We start from the raw sequence: 22,555 nt of genomic DNA, 5'->3' as shown, positions 1-22,555 counted from the left end.
CTAGAGTCAGAAGACCTGCTTTCTAGTCCTTGTTTTCTCAGGAAAAATCCTGAGATTTTGTGGCAAACAACTTAATTTCTCTGTGCCCAAGTTAAAAAAAAATCATGAGGCTATTCATACCTGCTATTACTTATCTCAAAGGAGTGTTTCAAAAGCCAATTGGATCATCTAGCTTTGGGCTTTTTGGGAAAAGGCTAACAGCAGACCACTCCTTGTTGAACTGTGACAAGGACTGTAAAACAAATGAGGGGTTTGATGTGATATGTTTTATCTCCTTTCTAGCTCTGACAGAACATGATCTTAGTATTTTCCTAGATGGGAGATGCATTAAGGCAGTAGACTTAGCCTCTCTTGGCAAGGGCTATTTTATTTTAGGGGAAACGAAACTATAGTGTAGGCATTGACTATTTGAAAGGGCAAGTAAGGTCTTTTCTAGGAACAGGGAACACCAAAGTCTTGCCATCCCTGTAAAAGTGCACAGTAGTCTGCAAGAAGGTCAAAGAATGAAGGAAAATATCGCACGCACACACATATTTAGAGGAGTACTTCTGTGGAAGCAAAGAACTGGATGCAAAGTGGGCATCCATCGATTGGGGAATAATGGAACACACTGGCATATGGATGCAAAGGAACTTTGCTATATGGAGAAAAGAGTGGGAAGAAACTTGGGAAGACTTGCAGGTTACACACAAGTCACTGACATGGAGTGAAATAAGGAGAACAATTTGACATGAAGATTTCAATGATGTCAAGAAAAACAACTTTGAAAGACAACACAACTCTGATTGATGCAATGACCAATAGGGATCGCAAAGACTGGCGGTGAAGCATGTTTCCTTCCTTTCAACAGAAGGATATATGAATGAAGTATGTGTTGACATTGGCAATGCACTGATTTGTTTTGCTTTACTTTTTTTTTTTATGGCAAGGAAGGGTTCTATGCAGCTAGATGGTGTAGTAGATAGAGTGTCAACCCTGGAGGAAGTAAGACCCTGAGTTCAAGTCCGACCTCAGACTTTTACTAGCTGTGTGACCCTGGGAAAGTCACTTAACCTTGTTTGTTCTTCATCTGTAAAATGAGCTGGAGAAGGAAATGGCAAACCACTTCAATATCTTTGCCAAGAAAACCCCAAATGGGGTCACAGAGAGTCAGACACAACTGAAAAACAACTCAACAACAACAACAGCGTTCTACAGAGGGAGGTAGGTAGCATGGCCAATGGGAGAGACAGCAATGTAAAAAAGAAAGAAGAACATCAGTAAACATTTACTTTTTTTTTTAAGTGCAAAGGACCTCTGCCTAGAGATCTATTCTCTTTGAAGCTTGATAAGTTTCTTCTGTGAAGGTGTCTGATACTATTGAAAAGTTTGACAAAACATAAGACTGGTTTGGTAGAGTTCTCTCAATGGAGGACAGACAAACTCATACCGCAAACCCTGTTCCCCTCTGACCCTAGACAGTGCTATGTGAATGAAGAAGAAAAAGCATTCAAGAGGCCTTAGCAAATTGACTTAACCTTTAGGAGCATGTACTTCTATGGAAAAAATTGCTCGACACCAGGCAGCTTGTTTGCAGCATTAAACTGTTCAGTGTTTAGGAATTAGTCTGTCCTCCTGTGAGCTCAGGCCAGGAATGCCACTTCCTTGTAAGGTCGGGTGCTGGGGACACCAGGGGCATTAGCTGCCAAAGGTGGGTGCTTCAGGCTTTCCTCAGAATAGGCCCGGGGAGGAAGGCAGCTGAGCTGGCAAGGGGCCTGAAGTCTGTGGCTCCCTTTTCAAGTTGGGGTTCTGTTGTGAGAACACTTGTGGCTTTGCTAGCTGCTCTGTAATTAAAGCCTCAGCCAGCAGAAGAGGAGAGTCCAATGAGTTTGCTCCCACTTTAGCCATCACTGTCCGACAGAGGGTCTGGCTGTGCAGAATGACCAGGAGGCCTAAATGCTCTTTGGCAGATCCCCCCTGGTTATCCTTGTAGACCTATGGAGCTATTTTACAATAGCTCCATAGCTTTTTATTTTCTCCCAGGAGGAAAGGAGGGGGAAAGGATGTTTTCCAGATCTGAGGCTTTCATCTCTGGAACTTCTATCTTTCCAGAGAAAGCTCCTATTATTTAGGGTCCTCCATTAGATCCATTTTTTTTAAGCTAAGGAAACCTGTGGGGCAGACTGACATTAGGGACCTGATTCTGGCTTTTTTTAAAAAAAAATTCCTGTACCAGTAGTAATCTTCTGTGCCTGAATATAGACTTCTTGACAATTGAACATTTTTATATGCTGATACAGATATATCTCTGTCTCAGTACGTGTGTGCACAGATAGCCCAAAGGAGGAAAGGCAGTAGAGGGTAGGATTAAGAATGGCGAATAGTAGAGTCTCAGTATCGTATCTGAAAAACTCCTAATGACCTCATTGACGAGAACTGCTAGGGTTGCTGATCTTAATTGAGGTAGACTGGGGGGAGGAGGGGGAGATGAGGATAGCTATTCTATTCCGTTCCAAAGTAAACTCAGGAAATCCAGGTTGAACCTGGGCCACTCTGGGTGCACTGTAGTACAGGGAAATTTTGGAGTCAGAGGATTTGGGTACAAATCTTGCTACTGACACTTAGTTGTGTAACCTTGGACCAGTCATTTGACTTTCCTGAATCTCAGTTTCCCCATGTGTAAAATGAAAGGATTGAACTAGATGGCTTCTGAGGTCTCTTCCAGCTTCCTATCCGTTGAATGTCATGGTTAGATTCAGAAGTCATTTAGTTCAACCTCAATTTGAATCGCTATCTTATTTGGGAGTCCTTGTTTCAGGGCGGGTTCAGGGGACAAATGATGATCATAAACTAGCACCTGACTTGTGCCCTGGACTAGACCTAAACCCTGTATAATTCATGCTGGCTACAAACTGATCCAATCAGCCTGGTTAAGATGGGACTTGGATGAATTACTTAATAGAAATCCTTAGCTTTCGCAAATCTGCTCCCTCTTGTTCAAGGCAAGGGCTGATTTTCCCAAATGGATTTGACTGGTTATTCACTTGCCACTGTTTGGTGTTCTATTGATTCATAGTTTCAGGGTGAGGGCCAAGTTAGTTAGCATGGGTTTCCTTTCTGAATCATGGTCACTTCAAAGTCCCACACACTTTCTTAAGTATTGCATGTCTCCACTGAAATGAGCTCTCAAGGGTTCCTTAAGAAGAAGAAAGCCACGTTGCTTGCATTCAGTAAGCTGAGCTTGCCAATTCATACCTCTGTGAAATGAAAGGCCTAAAGACTACCCAAAGCTCTTTCAAAGGTTTGGCAACAGTCTACTTTGCTGCTAAGCACTTGGGGTTTACTGGTTCTTTTTGGTCAGATAGGAAAAAAAAATGGGGAGGGGTTTCAATTTTGCTTCTTTTCCATTTTTCCAAGTCCAGGCCACACCAAAAAAAAACAAAAGTCCTCTTTCCCTATCCCCCATTCCTAACATAGGACTTGCTATTATGCTATTTGTACCATCACCTAATTCCACTGAATTCAATCCAACATAATTGATCTAACCATTCACGTGAGCATACAAGCACATGCTCTTGATTTTAGTTACCAAGTCACACTGAGCTACAATATATTTTTCTCTGACTGCATAAAGATCAGTCTGTTTTGCTCTGGGAAAGTAGGAAATGCTGTGGTGACATTTTATCAGCACAGGCCACCAACTTCAAAGTGAAAGGCCCTAGATAACACTCCTGTCAAAGAAATGGACGCTGTGATGCTCTAGCTCAGGGGTGGGGAACCTATGGCCTTCTAAATCCTTAAGAGTGGCCTTTTGACTGAATCCAAATTTTACAAAACGAGGGTTTGGATTGGTAAAATTTGGATTCAGTCAAAAGGCCGCACTTAAGGATTTAGAAGGCCACCTGAAGCCTTCAAAGCCACGAGTTCCCCACCCCAGTCCTAATCAACCTCTGTATTCCCTCTCACCACTTTTTATTCTTGTCAGAGCTCCTGGGACCTTCCAGTTTCTCTGTAGCCCTTAGGGTAGGGCTGGGTCTGGAGGGATTCCAACAGAGATTGAAGTTTCCCACCTTCTGGGACTGGCTTCTCAGGTGGGGCAGCTCTTGTGGGTGCCTGAGGTAGAGGGAAGGAAAGCTTCCCACAGTCTCTGTCTTTTGGGAACCTTCACTGGAAGAGTCAGTTTGGAATATTATTTTGTGGAACAAAATAACAATGATAACAATAATGATGTACATTTATATATAACTTAAAGGTTTGCAAAATATTTCACAAACACTATCCTTTCTGGTCCTCAGAGCAATCCTGTGAGCTTAGTACTATCGGTATTTTAAAGATGGGGATACAGGTGCAGGAGTTTAAATGATTTGCCTGAGGTCACAAAGCCAATACATGTCAGAGGTAGAATATTAAACAAGGTCTCTCTTGACCCTAAGTCTAGTATTCTTTCCATTATACTGAATTTAAACTCAAAACATTCCAAATTAAACTCATTATCTAGCTGTAAAACTTTGCCTATCTCCTAACTCCTTTACTTTTCTTGTGGTACCACTGTCTTCTCAGGAATTCAGACTCAAAACTGCATTCATCTTCAATTCTTCCCTCTCCCTCAATCCTCCATATCCAAGGAATCGCCACATTATGTCGATTCTTCCTTACAATAACTTGCATTTATCCTTTACTTTCCACTCCCATGTAATCCAATTCATGTTATCTCTTGTACCAGTCTCCTAATTGATTTCCCTCCTTCCATTCTCTCCCTTCTTCAATTCATCATTCACATGACTGCCAAAATAATCTCCTTAATATTCAGGCATCACTTTGTTATTCCCCTTAAAAAACAAAACAAAACAAAACAAAACCTTTGACAACTCCCCTTTGCCTCCACAGTAAAATACAACCTCTTTAGCTTGGCATTTAAGACACCCCAGAATCAACTTTGTCCTTCACACTCTTACCAAAACCGGTGACTACTGTTCACTAATTTGAGAAGTAGGTCCTCTATGAATATAGGCTGTATTCTCCCCTCGAGTCTCCAACTCCATCTATTGAAATACTTTTCCTATTTCAAGGTCCAGCTCCCATCTGTTCTGATCTCCATAACTAGAAGTAATGCTTTTCCATTTCAAAATTTTCATGCCATTCTATTTGACTTTTCCATGCATTCACTCATATTTCAATTTCCATTACACTTATTTACATACATAGCATGTTTTCCCTACTAAACTGCATGCTTCCTGAGGGCAGACAGGGTTATTTTTTCATCTTTGACTGGCACCTAGCAGAGTGGAACACTGCTTAAATAAACATTATGTTGACTTGAAAGCAGCAATTTGGATTTACTTTCTTTTTTGGATTTGTCTCCTCCCCCACATTTTGTGTAATCCAGTGTTTATTTTATGTACTAAATTTAAATCTGCATTCATGAAGAGTCACTCACAAAAGAATCTCTGACTAAAACCCAGGATAAAAGGGATGGAAGGAAGACAAACATTTATTAAGTACCTCCTATGTATCAGGCACTGTGCTCAGTCCCTTAAAAAATAGCACATTTGAGCCTCACAATAATCCTGAGAAGTCGGTGCTATTATTATTCCCAATTTTACAACAAAGGAAACTGAGGCAAACAGGCCCAATCATTGGGATGCAAGACCTCAGAGTCACCTTCAACTCTTCCTGCTCCATCACTTCCTAATGAGAATCCCAGGGCCTCTCTGAGCTCCTAATAGCCTTTCTTGTAGGAATTCTTAACCTGGGGTATGTAAACTTTTTTTTTTAAATTGACAATTGTGTCTCAATATAATTGATTTCCTTTATCATCTTATGTATTTTTATTTCATGCATTTAAAAATATTCTGAGAAGGGGGTCTATTGGTTACAGGAGACTGTCAAAGGTGTCTATGACACAGAAAGGGTTAAGATCCCTCCCCACTCAGCCTTCAGTAGCTGCTTCCCTATTTCCCCAAGAAGCTCTCAGACCCTGTCGTCTCTCGTCCTGTTCTGCAGCCTTGTCTCCACAGATCTGCCCTCTGGTTGTGACTCAGTAGTAAAGGGCACTCCCATCCAGGGTCCTTCCCTATGTGCACCCAAACATCCAGATGGTGATGCAGCATCACCAGCCACTTCTAATCAGGGGAGAAACAGACAGGAGAGCAAGTTTTCCTAGCTGACTGATGATGTGTGGCCAAGGAATCATTAACTTTCACAGAGCTGGCTAGTGACACTTTTGGCTGGGGACCAGCTTTTTTATGATTTTCCAACTCTGCAGATGCAAACATAAACTTAAATACTTATGTACACATACACAGACTCCATAGACGCACACCCAGAGATTGACTGGGCCATGACTTATAACACTTGTTGAAATGGGAATGGAATTTAGTTTCCACTCAAATGTGAACATCTGGAAGAGACTGTAATATTAGAGCTGTTTTAGGACCCTGGCTTCTACTGAATTTCCTTTCTGGATTTTGGAGCATAGATTTTCCTTGAATGAGGTCAGGCTTGGTCTCAGGGACTCGGGGACCACATCACATCTGAGCTGACAGTATAAATCTGCCTTCCAAAGGGCTTGAGAGGATTGACTAGAGAAAAAAATTGTGAAGTCTCATTCAGACCACCAAATGTACCCTGGAAAAAGCCAGATCATGAGAACTGTGTGGTATATGAAGCTGGAGCTGTCCTGCTGGACAGGCCTCATTAGAATTTTTCTGAGTTTTGGCCCAATATGAGATTGTTTCCTTTCTGCATGACCACCATTTTATATCTGTAACTAAGAACACAAATCAGTTTCTCGGCCAAAAAGGGAAGATGTTGCAGAGAAAACTCCAACTGTGTGTAAGTGGCTAATTGGCTAATTGTACATGGTTCACTGCAGTAGAGGCAGGCAGCTGCTTGGCAGTGGTTTATTACCCAATAAAAACTTTTGGTTTTGATTCTACTTTTTCAAAGCACACATATACGGTCAACTCTGCTTCTGGGTTAATGCTAACAGAATGTTTCTGCCGACATGTTTTGGGAGTCTAAATCTGAGGCTGTGCTGGCCGGTAGAGTGTTTAGAGAAGTATGTTATAAATACCAAATGTTGTTGAGTTTGACCCCTGCTATGTAAACAATCAACAGCTATTTATATGGCTTCTCAACTCTGTGTGTGAATGTCCAATCAGTTGCTGGAAGGAAAACAGGCTGTAGGAAAACAGCAACTGATGTTGGAGAAGTTGAACCCTGGGTATTACAGGGCAATCTACGCCAACAGATAAAAGGTGTGGGGACCAGGGAGGAAAAAGAGATTTTGAGTATATGATCAAGTATCATCCGGTCTTTGGATTAATTGGCATTTGCCCAGGATGTCAGGATTGGCAGAGCTCCACTGATGGTCAGCTTTCCACTCTGATTCTTTTTTGCTAGGGTGACTCTAATTTGATCAATCTTTCTCCAGGGTACACTTGGATTGTACCTTACTTTATTCTCCCTCAAATCTTCAAATTGCTTATATGATTTTTCACCATTCTCTTTTTTTCTTCACCTGTTCTGTTGACCTCAGAAATATTCCCACTAAGTACACTCTCTATCCATTTCAGATTGTCTCCGGGCAAATTGTCTAGTGTATAGCTGAGAAATAGGAAGGATATGAATGTGTATGTATTGTGGGGTGGGTATACTTTCAGTGACCTTTTCTGAACAATTTAGATCCATTCCTACTCCCACATCAAAGTATTCATTCAAACAAGCCTCTATTGATTTTACCTGGCCACCATTTCCTTCATGATCTCTCTTTCTTTCTTTCTCTCTCTCTGTCTCTGTCTGTCTCTCTCTCTCTCCTCCCTCCCTCTCTCTCTCTTCCTTTCTCCCTCCCAGTCTCTCCTTTTCTACTCTCCCTTCCTCACCCCCTCCTCTCTCTCCCTCTCCATCTCTCCCTCCCACTCTCTCCTCACTCCCAATCAGCTCAGATGTATCCCTCTTAGCAACACAGCACAGGCTGCCCACAATCTGAGAATAGACCATCCAAAGACAATGGCCACAGGTCCACATCGATAGGATCTATGCTGGGGATGGGGAGAATGGTTGTGGTGGTGGAGAGACTTAAAGCCAAGACTAATGTCGGGGGCAGCTAGGTAGCACAGTGGATAGAGCACCGGCCCTGAAGTCAGGAGGACCTGAGTACAAATCCGGCTTCAGACCAAACACTTGACACATACTAGCTGTGTGACCTTGGGCAAGTCACTTAACCCCAATTGCCTCACTTAAAAAAAAAAAGACTAATGTCTAGTATCCTTGGAAGTTTGGCTTACCCTTTATAGGGTCAGGTATGGGCCAGATAGTAACTCTGGATGAACTGGGAGACTCTGGGTTTCCCCACTTATAGACCAAGAAAAAAATTCTTCAGTTTTATAAACACGTGCTATTTGCTGCCTGCTATTACCAACCTTTTTCAGTGATTAAAAAACAAAGAAAAACCCAACAACTTTGCTATGTAATTAGCAACAATGGGGGGAATGTAGCATTCTCTGGAATCTTCCAGTTAATAAAAAGGTCACATCTCACTATTCCCTTTTCAAAAAGGGAAAAGTAGAGACACAAAGAAGCTATGACTTTTGGACTCACGTACTATAGAACAAACCGTCACTCCTAAAATGATAACAAACAATGAACCAACCAGCTTAGTTAAAATTCACTCGGGGGCTTTTAGTGGCTTATTTACATAATAGCAACAGATCATATTTATGTATATGGTGCAGTATAATACAGTACAAAGTATATCCACATAAACCTTGTGAGTAAAGGCAATGCAAATATTATTCTTCCCATTTTGCAAATGAGGAAACTGAGGCATGGAAAGGTTAGTAATTTGCCCAAAGTCACATAGTTAATAAGCAATAAAGTCAAATTCAGTCATATTCTTGCATGATCAAGTAATTTTGAAATGGTAGCTTTTAAGGGTGTACCTGCCCCAGGGAGGAATCAGATTTTGGATTATTTTGAATTGGCTTCATTATAAAAATCCAAGGTAATGTTGCTTTCATCTTAGAAGTGGTCTGTCACAACTTCCTGAGAGGCAGAGTGTGATACATAGGATGTCTCAAAAGTCTAAAAGCAGTTTCAAACTACTAAGACTTAAAACAATCCCATATTTTCTCCATATTTTGATAAATCACCATAGCAAAATGCCCAACAGTGTAGATATCCTGGGCAAAATGAAAATGCTGTCTGTATAGCATAGATATCTCCTAGCATCTGAGCAGCTCACATCTCTATGGGGCTTACTGTAGAGGAGGGATGGGGAACATGCGGCCTCAAGGTCACATGTGGCCTTCTAGGTCCTTGAGTGCGGCCCTTTGACTAAAGCCAAACTTCACAGAACAAATTCCCTTAATAAAAAGATTTGTTCCACAAAATAAATCCCCTTAATAAAAGGATTTGTTCTGTGAAACTTGGACTCAGTCGAAAGGCTGTATCCAAGGACCTAGAAGCCCACATGTTCCCCACCCCTGCTCTAGAGACTTTGGATGCTCTCCACCTATAATAACCAGGTAGGGGCAATTTCACCTGGACTGATTTCACAGCTGCTAAGTTACAGGTCAGTGTTTCCAGGTGCATGAGTTAGAGGCATGGAATTTCGACAGTGAAACATATGACTGACATCAGCTGGTCCCAGTCCTTCATTTTATTTTTTTTTTTAAAGATGAGGACACTAAAATCTAGAGAGGGCGTTGACTTGTTTGGGGTCATATAGCTAATCAGTGGCAGAGTTGAGACTCGAATATAATTCTCTATGTTATCTGCTAGTTTTTGTAAACCAAGTTTTTATATTTGTATGAAAGTCTAGGGTGTCATAATATGTTTCTCATGCTTTTTACCCACCTGTGGTTGTTTAGCAATGGTTCAAGAAACTATCCCAAAATGGGGTGTGGTGTGTGTGTGGTGGGGAGTGGTGGTAGGGTTTTTGAAATAGAAAAATTTAGTGACACTGTTAAGAGTGGATTTTTCTCATGACAAGCATTCTTGCAGGGCTGGTCTTTGAGGATGCCCCATATGCCAAAAACTGTTCCAGACAAGCTTTTGAACCCTGCCAAGGCCCACTCAACCTTCTTTTGTGAGATCTGAAGGATTGATAAGTGGTGATGGGGGTGGAGATAAGAATGGGGGAGAGGCTCTTTGATCAAAGCACCATGGGATGAGCAGAGACTACAAAATGCGAAGAATGTTAAATATATAAAGGGTCCAGCACAGGCTTCGGTACCCATGGAGAATGCTGAAGAAAGTATGAATAAGAATCCAGAACCAGACCAAGCAAGAGCACTCAGAAATAAGGAAAAAAGTCAAAAGGGAGAGAAAACAAATCATTCTTAACAGAAATGGTTACACTGAATAATTAAACAGGGCAACTCCACTGGGAATCAGAGCACAATTAAATGGAGTATTTCCTATAAATATGATTTTCTTTGTCCCCTCATTCACTCAGTTCAAAAATCTTTACTAATTTATGGCCATGACATCAATTCCCAGAGTAAATTCCCCTGGTTGGAAGTTGTTCTCAGGGACAACATAAAGCTGCTTTGGCCACTTCAGAAAGAAATGTTAAATTGGAATAAACACCAGTCCATTTAAACCCACTCCTGTTTCTGAAGCTTCACTGGGGACTCCATAATGCATCTAATTGAACAGCTAAGTGTACATAAAAGCCCATCTAATAGCACATCAAATAAATAAATAAATACAGACTGCCAGACAACAAGAAAATGATACTGCTGTTTTTCCCCACGAGAAAGATTGGTTGGGCCCCATAGATGATGACTGATACTAGTACATAGATGGTTGTTGGTTTTTTCCCTCTATAGAATACCTTGCCACAGTAGAGTCTCCATTTTAACATTAATTTTTTAAAAAGTTATTCTTTGGAGCAATGGAATTTCTGAATAGGGTATAGAGTTATAAGGGACCTTTAGGGGACATTAGGCCAAACACCTCATTTTACAGGCAAAGACACAGAGGCCAAAAGAGGATATGACTTTTCCTAGGGTGAATAGTAGAGTTTAGACTGTAATCTAAGTTAAATGTTGAATTTGAAATGGAAGGACCTAGGTTTAAATCTTGGATCTTTTCCTTATTACCTAGGAGACTTTGGACAAATTGCTTAGCCTCTTTGGGTCTCAGTAACCTCATTCGTAAAGTGAGGGGTGGGGTTAGATGGTGTGGACACTAAAGTCCCTCCCATGGCTAAATCCATAATCTTAAATCCTACGTGGTCCAATTCAGTGTTCTTTGTGTTATACCAGGGGTGGGGAACCTGCTGCCTCAAGGCCACATGTGGCCTTCTCGGTCCTGGAATGCGGCTCTTTGACTGAATCCCAACTTCACAGAACAAATCCCCTTAATAAAATGATTTGTTCTATAAAACTCAGACTTGGTCAAAAGGCTGTACCTAAGGACCTAGGGCCTTGAGGCCACAGGTTCCCCACCCCTGTATACCAATCTGTCATGAGACATCAAAACTTATCCACCGATTTCAGAAAGGGAAAAGAAAGTGGAATGCTTTAGTTTGCATTGGGTATGTTACAGATGGAGCTTGGGGGCTTCAGTGTGTGTGATAACATGGTCACCTCTGAAATAACTCTTAAAAGAGGATCATGTTGATCAAAGTAAACAGCATTTGTTTACCATGATCCTTTTGAGGGGAAGGCACTTTCTAAATTTTTGGGGCCAGATATAAAGAATCTGGGGTCTTCCTCTGGAATCAGAAAGCCCTGTCATCAAAAATGTCTGCCAAGCTGATTTTTTTTTTTTTGCTGCCTAATTTAAAATCTGATTTCAGGTGAGAAATTTCAGGTGAGATTCTTTGTCGAAATTAATTAGATTTCTATTTAACTACTCTCAAGACCAAAGGATGAAAAAAAAGGTCCAACTTTTATATTGTGATGGGAAGAATTAGGAGAATCCTTGATGAACTCTAGAGGTTCCCCATGACCCTGATGAGACTATAGAGGCATAACTTTCTATCATGGGGGCATCTTCTAAATGTTGATGCCTATTGTTGGACAAAGAAAAAGGCACTTGTCATTGGTTGTTGAAGATAACTGAAGGTTCTCCCCAGTAATCAAAGTCCACTTCTTTGACCAGTTATCCAAGTCAACACAAAATTTAAGTTTTATCATCAGCTAGAATTACCAATTTGATTATATTTGCTTCATTACTTCTTGAAACAAATGCAACATTTATGTAATAAACCAACTCTTGCATTGAATTGTCCCCTTCTCATACACACATGTGCAGACTGGCAGGCATGCTAAAAAAAAAAAAAAAGCCTATAGGCCACATCTACTCATATTTGCCAGTGCCAAATTCTAATCTTTTTTCACAGTGGCCTAAAAAACTCAACACAGGTAGATTCTGTCAGTACAAACACCTCAAAATACTCCCACTGGCGACACAAATCCCCATAAAACTTAATATAAAGGAGCCATGGGAAAGAAGAAACAAAAAGATAAGATCACAAAAAGGTGTGTTTGAATGTGGTACATAGTGTTTTGATGCTGAAAGGAACACAGAAGTGGGGAGGGAGGGTAAGAGAATGAGAAAGAATGAATAGTTGGGGAAGGAAAGAAAAAGGGAGAATCCAAGATGCTGATGAAGGGGACAAAATGGCCACTTGTTCAAATCCTTTCTAGAGATTTTAGATTTCTAAATCAGATTTCCTTTAGCACAGAGGCATTTGGGCAAAACCTAATTTGCATGGGGGTGAGTACAAACAGTTGATTTTCTATATCTAGGTATTGCATATTTGGGGTAGTTTTGTGAGACTATTCTGTATGTGCAGTCCCAGAATACTTTCCAAACTGACATTTGAGCTTGAAAGGATTAAGAACAACACATGGCTAGTCTGCAGGGTCCCTCTGTCACATGTCTAACAATTCCTGGTGAGCTAAAGGGCTTCTTTTTGGCCATTTTCTCAAAGATGTGGAAGCCATGTAGTAGGCTGAGTTCTAGTTCTGCATAGTAGCTTATTCATCGAGGTGGTCTCTAGGTGGTCTCCAGGACATGGGGCAGGGCAATGGACTCCTGGGCAGAAGTGGATCTCAGAAGAAAGCAGGGTCACCTTTTTTTTTTTTTTTTTTTTTAGCTAGGGCAATGGGGTTAAGTGACTTGCCCAGTGTCACACAGCTAGTAAGTGTTATGTGTCTGAGGCTGGATCTGAACTCAGGTCCTCCTGACTCCAAGCTCTATCCACTGCACCACCAAGCTGCCCCAAGGGCCATCCTTTTTGAAGGAAATTTCAAACCACTAGTGCCTGATACAGGATACTTCCTCTATTCCATCCCACTTCTAAAGGGGAAACTATATTTTATTTCTTCCCAAAAGGCAGCCCGAGCCCAGAAGGGCTAGTGAGCTACGCAGTACAATATCTGACCCCACTGGCAGATGGAAGAAAAGCTGTGAAAACTCCCCCGGGCCAGAGTCGGAAAACCTAGAGCAAGTTCCAACAGTCAGTTGCCATTTCTGGAGAGCTTTCAGCATGCCGGCAATGTTTTTGTAAGGCATATGGAAACACTCCAGAGGATCTGTTTAGGCTGCTTAGCTCTTCTGACTGTGTTAATTGTTTGCTAAGGTCATTAAAACCCTGCTTACCACAGGATGCCTCTGGGCCCTCCAAGGCTGGGAGGGCAGCCTCACCCCTACCACTGTGGTACTCAATGCTCACCATTATCATTATGCCACTTGCCACCCCTGCTTCAACTGGGTCAGAAGCTCTAGGAAAACTTCAAGCCTGATGCTGGGGCAAGAGCAGCCTAAGCTGGAAGTAATATAGTGGAGAAGACTTCCATGTAGAGTGCGGGGTATGGGCCAACCCCTACTCCTTTCTGAGTGCTGTTGTGAGGCTTTAGTTGACAGGTGTGGCTTTGGGAATGGGGTGGTGCCCTACAAAAAAGCTGGTCAGTACCATGAGCTCAGTGCGACTTGCAAAGTGTTCATCCTGACTTCAGTCTCTTAGGATTCCAGTTTCTCATCAGTTTCTCTTTGGGGATACATATTATTGGGTACATGTCTTAGCTAGTTTCTTCTTCTAAAGTCTTATTTTAAAATAGAATTACGTTTACGGACAGACGCATTTATGTAAAGGAGCCATCAGACCGAAAAGATCAATTATTTTGTGCTTATCGTAATTCTGTGTTTAAGCCTTTTATTGTCCTTTATTTTCTTTTTTTTCCTTGAAATGAAAATGTCATGTTTTTAATTAATTTATTTTTAGTTTTCAACATTCACTTCCATAAGATTTTGAGTTTTAAATTTTCTCCCCTTCCCACTTCTCCCCCCCACCCAAGACAGCATACAATCTGATATAGGCTCTACTTAGACAGTCATATTAAGTGTATTTTCCCATTAGTCATGACGTAAAGAACAATTAGAACTAATGGGAGGAACCACTAGAATGAAGCAATAAAACAAAACAACAAAGGAAAAGGAGAGCAAATAGTATGCTTCCATCTGCATTCAGACTCCATATTTCTTTCTCTGGGTGTGGATAACAATTGCCATCATGAATCTTTTGGAGTTGTCTTAGATTCTTGAGTTGCTGTGAAGAGGTACGTCTATCAAAGTCAGTCATTCCATAATGTGGCTGTTACTGTGTCCTTTATTTTCTCATGTGTGGGCAGCTTAGGTGGTGCAATGAATAGTTGGGCCTGAAGTCAAGAAGACTACTCTTTCTGAATTCACATCTGACCTCAAGCACTTATTAGCCATGTGATGCTAGGCAAATCACTTAACCCTGTTTGCCTCGGTGTCCTCATCTATAAAATGAGCTAGAGAAGAAAATGGCAAACCACTCCAGTATCTTTGCAAAAAAAAAAAAAAATCCCCAAAAAACCCAAATGAGGTCATGAAGAATCAGACATGACTGAAACAACTGAACAACAACAAAAATGCCAGCTATTATTAAGTCTCAACTCAACACTAATTTAGGACTCTAATTGTGACATAGAAGTGAGGCTCTTTATTCATGGCTATGGAATGAATCTCCTAGTAGGATCATGCTTTCTTCCTCTCCTATTCTTACTTCCAATGGACCTTCAAGCTAGTCCACAACATCCACCAAAATGAAGAGTCATTAAATCACCCAGCTGAGATATCCAAAAAGAGAATCCACAAAGGATTTGGATTTGATAACCTGGTTGTACCTCAGTTACAAACACGTTTTAAGATAACTCAAACGGGTTCTCAGAAGCCACAAAAACATTATAGGTTTTTAATATTAACCTAGTCTAGCTTTGAAATAATAACTAAGGGAAGACAGAAACCTTTTTCCTTTGTTAATCCCCTGACCTGGATAGATCCTGCACAGTTATTGTTGACTCAGACACCGAGTACTTAGGTTTCTGGTCTTGCATTCTGGTTTTGAGTCTTAACAGTGGTCACTGGTATCTGAACTAGAGTTGTGCCAGAAAAAGAGGCAATACAAAATATATCAATACATTAAGCTCTAATAAATTTGGATACCTGTAAGTGCTTCTTGGAAAAAGTTTGGTGAGATGGAGGTTTGAAGCTATCAAAATTGAATTATCTATTTTATAGATGACAGTTTTCGATGTTAACATTCTATTTTTTGGTATGAATAATTATGAGTTGCAAAGCTTTGTTAAAGAAGCTCCTGGTGGTTTTTTGCTTTTGTTTTTGTTTGTCTTTTTTTGCCTTTGTAACATGAAATGGTTTAGTGGAAAGAAGCTGGAACTTTGGGTCAAAAGTCTGGTTCTAATCCCAGATCTATCATTTGCTTCTGGGTGATCTTTTGCAAATGACTTTACCTCCCTGGGTCTTGTTTTCTTCACTTCGAAAATGGGAATATGGTTTGAAGAGATGACCTTTAAGGTCCCAATTCAGAGCTAATATTCCATTATTCTAAAATGAAGAGATATGTAGGGGAGAAAATGAGGGAAGGAAAGAGAGCAAGAGAATTAGAATAGCATAGAGGATTATTCAAAGAGGCAGTGTGGGAAATAGGCAGCGGAGACACAGAGAGGCAGAAAAATAAGAATGAAATACCCAGCTCCTCTTATGGATTACAAAAACAAAAATGGGAGAGATTTCAAAGACAGCCACATAATGATACACATCACCCCCTAACCCCCCAAAAAGCCAAATTCCTACTGAATTGTTTCTCAGTGAACCATCCATCCATCTTCTGTCCAAATTCCTTTCTTTGAACTTAGTGTACTCAGTGATAACCAAACTAACGTTCTCCTCTCTGGGGCCAGTTTATTCTACCAATTTAATAAAGAAGTAAACTAGGGCCAAATACTAATTGGATAAACTAAATAAGCTTAGATATGCAGAGTGCCTTACAATTCTACTCATGGATAAAGAAGCTTGGAAAGCTATCTAGGATGACATAATAGGCCGATATTGCCTTCTCTCTTGATATGCTTTTAATATGAGTCCTTGAATTTGAACTGGTTTCTTGCCATCATTCTTTGCCAGGAAACCTGATTGTTAGTATTCTCCTTGGAGATCTTTCCATTATAATTTTTCTGTTTGTTCTGGTCTGGGAAATGTGTGAAAACTAAGGAAAAAAGGAAAGAAAGCCCCTTCAAACCTTTTGTTGTGTGTTGACAATGACTTTGGTAACAGCTTCCTGCCTGGCTTTCCTCTCTGTTTTGTGTGTCCTTTAGTTTTCCAGATTTATCATCAATGTCTTGATGTCAAAGGATATTGTCACTGATTTACACGTACTCTCTCCATTCAAATGTATTTTATGTTTCTCCCTTTTCTCTGGTACATTAAGGAATGCAATAGGCTATCAAGGTTCACCAACACTTCTGTTTTAGGGAACAAAAGTTGTCCGAGTGAGTTAACCAGTTGTATAAAACCTCCCCCCAAACCCCAAACAATGGATTTTATGGTTTGCCTTTTGTCCTAAATACAACATCATTCATTGGTTCTTGGGGATCAGAGACAAGAGAAACCTGGCCTTCTCACTTTTAGTTTTCCTTTGTGATGGCAAGGAAAATAACTTGCTTAGGGAAATCTGTGATGAGTTTTAAGTGATGCCTATCTCCTTAAATGACTGGCATGTTTATGGGACCAACGGTTTCCTCCATCAGGCTAGTTAAGATACCAAGACATTAATACAACAAATAATAACAGACTTACCTTCCTTGGCTTCACTTTATCATGATAGTCATATTGGAAAATTCCTTTGTAGCTGAGTCCTAACCACCATGGAATTCCCTGCTTATCCTAGGATATTAAAAAAAAGGGGGTGGGGGGAAGTGAGGTAGGATTAATATCATTGTCTATAGAGGCAGAAGTTTAAAGATGAGCCAAGGGAAAAGTCCCTGGTTCATTTGAGAAGGTGGAGGGAGGAGAGGAGCTTGATACAGGGAAGGTTTGTTCATTTTGAATTTTTCTAAAGGCAGCTTTAATTATGTCTACGAACTGGCACAAAATGATGAATTCTAGCTTATCATCATGATTGTGATTTTTATCATCATTCCAAAAGTCATTTAAGAAGTATTAACATCACATGTTATAGGTTCCTCAAAGTTAGGAGCTTCATCTACTTTATGCAGTTCTTACAGTGTTCCATGATCTAGTAAGGGTTTACTATGTGTGCAATGCTGAGGAAGAACATGGTATAATAGAATGAGTACTGGATCAGGAATCTAGTCCCAGGACCTTGGGTAACCACATGAATACTAAATAAGAATAAACAATTACTTTACATGGAAATTCTCTCTGGGCCTTGGTTTCCTTTGCTGTAAAAGGAGGTGTTGAACTAAATTATTTCTAACCTTTAAAATTCTATGATTCTATGACAAATGCCTTGTCCTTTTTATTCTTGAGGCTTTGGGGATTGAGGGTTGGTTCCCTCATTCAGCAGAAATGAATAAATGCATTTTGTGGGAGTTTAGAGCAGAACAATAAAGATGGCTTTCTGGAACTGAGGAATTAACTGACAAGGACAGTTTCTGAGTTGTATAGTGAAAGGTTGTAAATGACAGTGCAACAGGGCATTTGGGCATCCAGTGGGATTATTATTATAGTAATGTGCATGTCTGTAGTCCCTTTTTCTGGGGAGGCTGAGGCTGGTGGATTGCCTGAGTTTGGGAGCTCTGAATAGCAGTAGAGTTAAAATGTAATGAGAGATCCACACTTAATCAGGCAGCAATATGGTAAACCAGGACTGGAGGGTTAGCAGGCTGCCTCTAAAGAGGGGTAAACCAGCCTAGGTCAGCGAAACAGAGCTAGTTTATCAGTATTGGAATAGAGCCTGGGAGATTTAAGGGAAAAAAAGGAAAGAAGGGTAGAAAGGAAGGAGAAAAGAAAGAGGAGAAGACAAGAAGGAGAGGAAAGAAGGAAGAAGAAAGAGGGAGAGAGGAAGAGCATAAAAATTAAAACATAAAGATTCTTACTTAAATAGAAGTTTTTTTGTGACTAGATAGTAAAATTTTAATAGTTATTCTAAACACCTGCCTAATATCTCACATTTGTGTATCTATATCTATATGTAGATATAGTCATCAAAAGTTTACAAAGTGATTTCCAGAAGGGTGGACTAGATTACCTTTTCCTTTTTATGATATAAAAAGGAGGTTCTTCTTTGTTGGAGTTTCAAGGGCTGTTAACTAACCCCAAAGATGCTGTAGGTCTATAGTGAGAACATTCAGCTGCTTTGCTCAGTATAATGCCCACTAATAACCAGGTGTCTCTAACTCTGATCCCATTGAGAGCCAAAACCTGTAGGATGGCAAGTGTTTTCAAGGCCTGGCATGTCTCAGGACCTCAGAGGTAGTTCTCTAAAACCTCCCCTCTATCAGAATAGGATTTTATTTGGGGGAAAATGGTTGGGTTTTTTGTTTTTGAGGCTTTGAATATAGGGTATGGGTGGTTTTTTTTGAAGCATGTTTTTAAGGATGTCATGTCTTTGCTTGAACTTTCTTGACAAAATCCATGTCTATATATCACGTTTTCAGTAATCATAGCAGGAGTGAATCCTATGAAATAGCAGGGCTACAAAATGTTACATCTTGATAGAACTGATTTAGGCAGACTTGGACTCCTATGCCTTCTATTCAAAGAGGGAGTCGAGCAATTACCGATGCTTTGAAATTCCAAAAGAGTCAAGAATCCTAAGTCATTTAGTTTCCTAGAAACTCAAGCTTTATTGCTGCTCACTAACATAAAGTACAAAAAAAGCACATTTCCAAAGTTTGTTCAAAGACAGAATACATACAAGAAGGGCCTACATAAAGCGATCTTTTGTTAAATTGTTCAGCAGTCCAAGCCAAGGCCACGACCATGGGCAGTGAAGTTTAAAGTCTCCACCAGACTTGTCATATTCTTTGGAATATTTGTAGAAGCCTTTGGAGTTGGTAGATTGAAGAGAATTCTAACCTCCATATCGAGAAAGAAAAGTTGAAATTAAGTCTTTCTCTGAGAACACACAGTGAATTGGAGTTTAGAAATGAAAAATTCCAGGCTTCTAATTTTCTGCTCAGATCATTGTGCTATTCCTCAATCTAGAATATTTCTATAGTGAAAAAAAAAAGCCAAACAAAATACATAATTTTGTTTCCATGAGGCTTCTCTTATAATAGTTGGAATTTTTTTTCCCTCTCTGCAGTAATAATAGCAGGGCAAATTGGAGTGAGTTTAGTAGCTCTTAAAAGCATCTAATTTAAAAATGGGAGTACTTCTTAATACTACAGCCAAAGTGCAAGAATTCCCAGTATCCTTCAGATCAATAAACCCCTTTCCTTCAAGTAGCTAGATTAACTACAGGTTTCTTTGGTTATAATCCAGTGGGCCTGCAAGTCTTCCAACTCAGGCAGTTAGGTGGCACAGTGGAAGATGCTAGCACCTACCTCCCAGGGTTGTCATGAGGACCAAATGAGATCGTATTTATAAAGTGCTTAGCACAGTGCCTGGCATGCAATAGGCATTTAGTAAATGCTTGATTCTTTCTTGATTCCTTCCTCAGATTCTGAGGATCCTATAACAGGTTTGCCATGATTTCATTTTACAAATCACTCAACCAAAGTTAGCAGAGGACAGGCCAAGAGGCCCAGCCTTAAGAAGAGTATGCAATGGGATGAACCTTCTAACTTGAAATTCTCTGAGGTTCATAAGTGTATGAAGGGTTAGTTAATTGAAAGTGGCGACTAATTATCCTCCATTTCTATGAAGACAAAACAGTGGGAAGAGGGTTTTCATTACACACTTAGGTATCAAAGAAAACTTTGTGAATGCAAACCTTGTAAGAATCTGAAATAAGTTAACTAGACTAAACAAGAAGGGTTCTGAATATATCATATGACCTTTAGCCCTGGTTTTCTAGTATATGATCCTAGCATTTGGCTGTATCATAGAAATTGAATTGATTAATGGAACTTGAATAAAGTCTAAAGGAAGGACAGAAGAAAGGAAGGATGAAAATGAGCATTTATTAAGCACCTACTATTTTATCCCCATCTTACATTTGAGGAAACTGAGGCAAACAGAAATTAAGTAATTTGACCAAGGTTACATGTAAGTGTGTGAGGCCAGATTTGAACTCTGGTCTTCCCGCCTCCAGGCCCAGAGCTCTATCCAATATGCCACCTAGCATACATATGGAAAAAAATTGATGTAAGACTAGAAAGTCTTAAGTTAATACACAGAGCTTTCAAAAGAGATGATATTTACAATTGCATGGCTTTTGTTTATGTCCAGTTTGGCTTCTTGTATTCTATTGCTTTTGTATTCACTCCAACTGGAAGGAACAGAATTTGGTAACTGTCTTGAGTTCTGTGCTTGGAGCACACAGCCCTTTTAACTAAAGGAATACAACAGCAAAATCTTTAGCATGGCTTCAGTGGAAAACTGAGAGGGATATTTTTCTTTTTTTTTTCCTTTTGAGGGATATTTTTCAAGAGGGAAGTTTGTTACCCTCAAAAAATTGGGTTCCTCTATTCTGGAGTCACTTACCTTCACTGCATAATAATGTACTCCATAGGTAGGGAGAGACTCTACGATGCTCATGTAACTGTAGAATAAGGAATACAATACATGAACACAAAAAGAAAACATGCCAGGGTCATCATTCAGTAAAAATTAGTTTATTCTATATTCTTTTGCATGGAAGATTTCCCTCGTCAGGCATTGACTTGAAGGTAAAATAGAAACATTATCCTTAGGGAAGTTTTCAAACAAACAAAAACAACCTTCATTAATACTGGAGAGTTCCCACTTACTTCACAATCGCTTGGCCTCTGGTTTGACCATTCAGTTTCTTGTAGTGTTCTATTACTCTGTCCTCACTGGAAAGAGAAGAAATATCATTTAATTATTGTACAGGTTAGTGAGTGAGCATCTTGCTACCTGAACTACCTCTCCTCAAAGGATCATTCCCAGATGATTCCAGGACCTGACAACTGCAGGTGGAAAAGATTTTTCCCCATTGCAGTGGCATTTTTATTCTCAGTATAAAAGACTTCTCACACAGACTGCCTAGAGATTGATTAAGAAACAATTTTCTCAAAGGACTTCCAGCTTGACTGTAATTGTCTTAATTCAGTCAAATGCACAGTGGTGTAGTTGGAGACCAGATTTTGGGAATAGCCTCTTGCGAGGTGCTAAGACATTGCTGTGTTGCTTCTGGAGAAGTTTTGGAGGGAGATGGGAATGAGAAAGAGAGGGAGAGAGAGGGAGGGAGGGAGGAAGGGAGAGAGAGAGAGAGAGAAAGAGGTGTGTGTGTGTGTGTGTGTGTGTAGCATGAGGTGAAAGATAGGCAGCATGGCATAGTGGGTAGAGTGTTGGACTTGGAGTCCAGATGATCTGGGTTTGAATCCTGCTCTGGACACTGAAGAGTTATATGACACTGGACATGTCTTTTTTTCTCTATTTACTTCAGTTTCCTCATTAGGGAAATGAGGACAGTAATAACACTCACTTGGTTATTGTGAAGATCAAATGAGATAATGGAAATAAATTAACATGAGCTATGATTATTAAGGAGGGAAAAGTTATCTAGTTCTGAGAAGACAAGAACAAGGTTGGATATTTTATCTTGTGCTATCTCTGACTTTTTTCTGTTCTCTTCCTGTATATCACTCTTTCCTATCTTTTCATTTCCCCCTTTCTATCCTCAATAGAAACAAAGTAAACTTAATGTAGAATTAAAAGAACAGTATTACACAATGATTGCGACAATGTAAATGATCACTAAAATAAATACACATAATATCAAAATGATAAATAAATGTAATAATAACACCTAATACATATCAATTAGTAGTAATAAATAAATGTGAATTAGATCACTAAAAGAAAGTTAAACTCTGAATAATGGAGAAGTCAGTGAAAGTGTTGGAGAGAAGATGAGGTAACATATCTCTTCCTTCATGGCAGAGAGGTAGGAGTCTACTAGAGAAAATATCATATACATTATCAAACAGTCTCTGTTTTTGCATATTTTTTTCCTTTGTCACAAAGAGAATTCAGTTTGGAGGGGATGATGGGAAATTAATAATGTAAAGACAAAATAATTCTTATGGATTAAAAAGGACTTCAATGAAAAGTAAAAATGTGGAATATAGTAGGTGCTCAT

The 22,555-nt window shown here is 39.9% G+C and overlaps 1 protein-coding gene across 3 annotated transcripts in view; it reads right to left on the bottom strand.

The window, feature by feature from the left end:
* FRMD4A (FERM domain containing 4A) overlaps window positions 1-22,555 on the bottom strand; it is a 352,592-nt gene that overhangs the window by 79,033 nt on the left and 251,004 nt on the right. For all 3 annotated transcript variants that reach the window (XM_027838551.1, XM_027838548.1, XM_027838550.1), the window contains exons 9-11: window positions 21,201-21,266; window positions 20,935-20,992; window positions 17,119-17,205 (exon numbers count right to left, since the gene is read on the bottom strand). In XM_027838551.1, coding sequence (XP_027694352.1) covers window positions 17,119-17,205; window positions 20,935-20,992; window positions 21,201-21,266 — 211 coding nt within the window. The remainder of the gene's footprint in view (window positions 1-17,118; window positions 17,206-20,934; window positions 20,993-21,200; window positions 21,267-22,555) is intronic.

Source organism: Vombatus ursinus, unplaced genomic scaffold (genome assembly GCF_900497805.2).
Source record: "Vombatus ursinus unplaced genomic scaffold, bare-nosed wombat genome assembly UNPS02014830.1, whole genome shotgun sequence".
NCBI lineage: Eukaryota > Metazoa > Chordata > Mammalia > Diprotodontia > Vombatidae > Vombatus > Vombatus ursinus.
The sequence above is the reverse complement of the archived record's forward strand: the minus strand, read 5'-3'. Positions and strand labels throughout refer to the sequence as shown.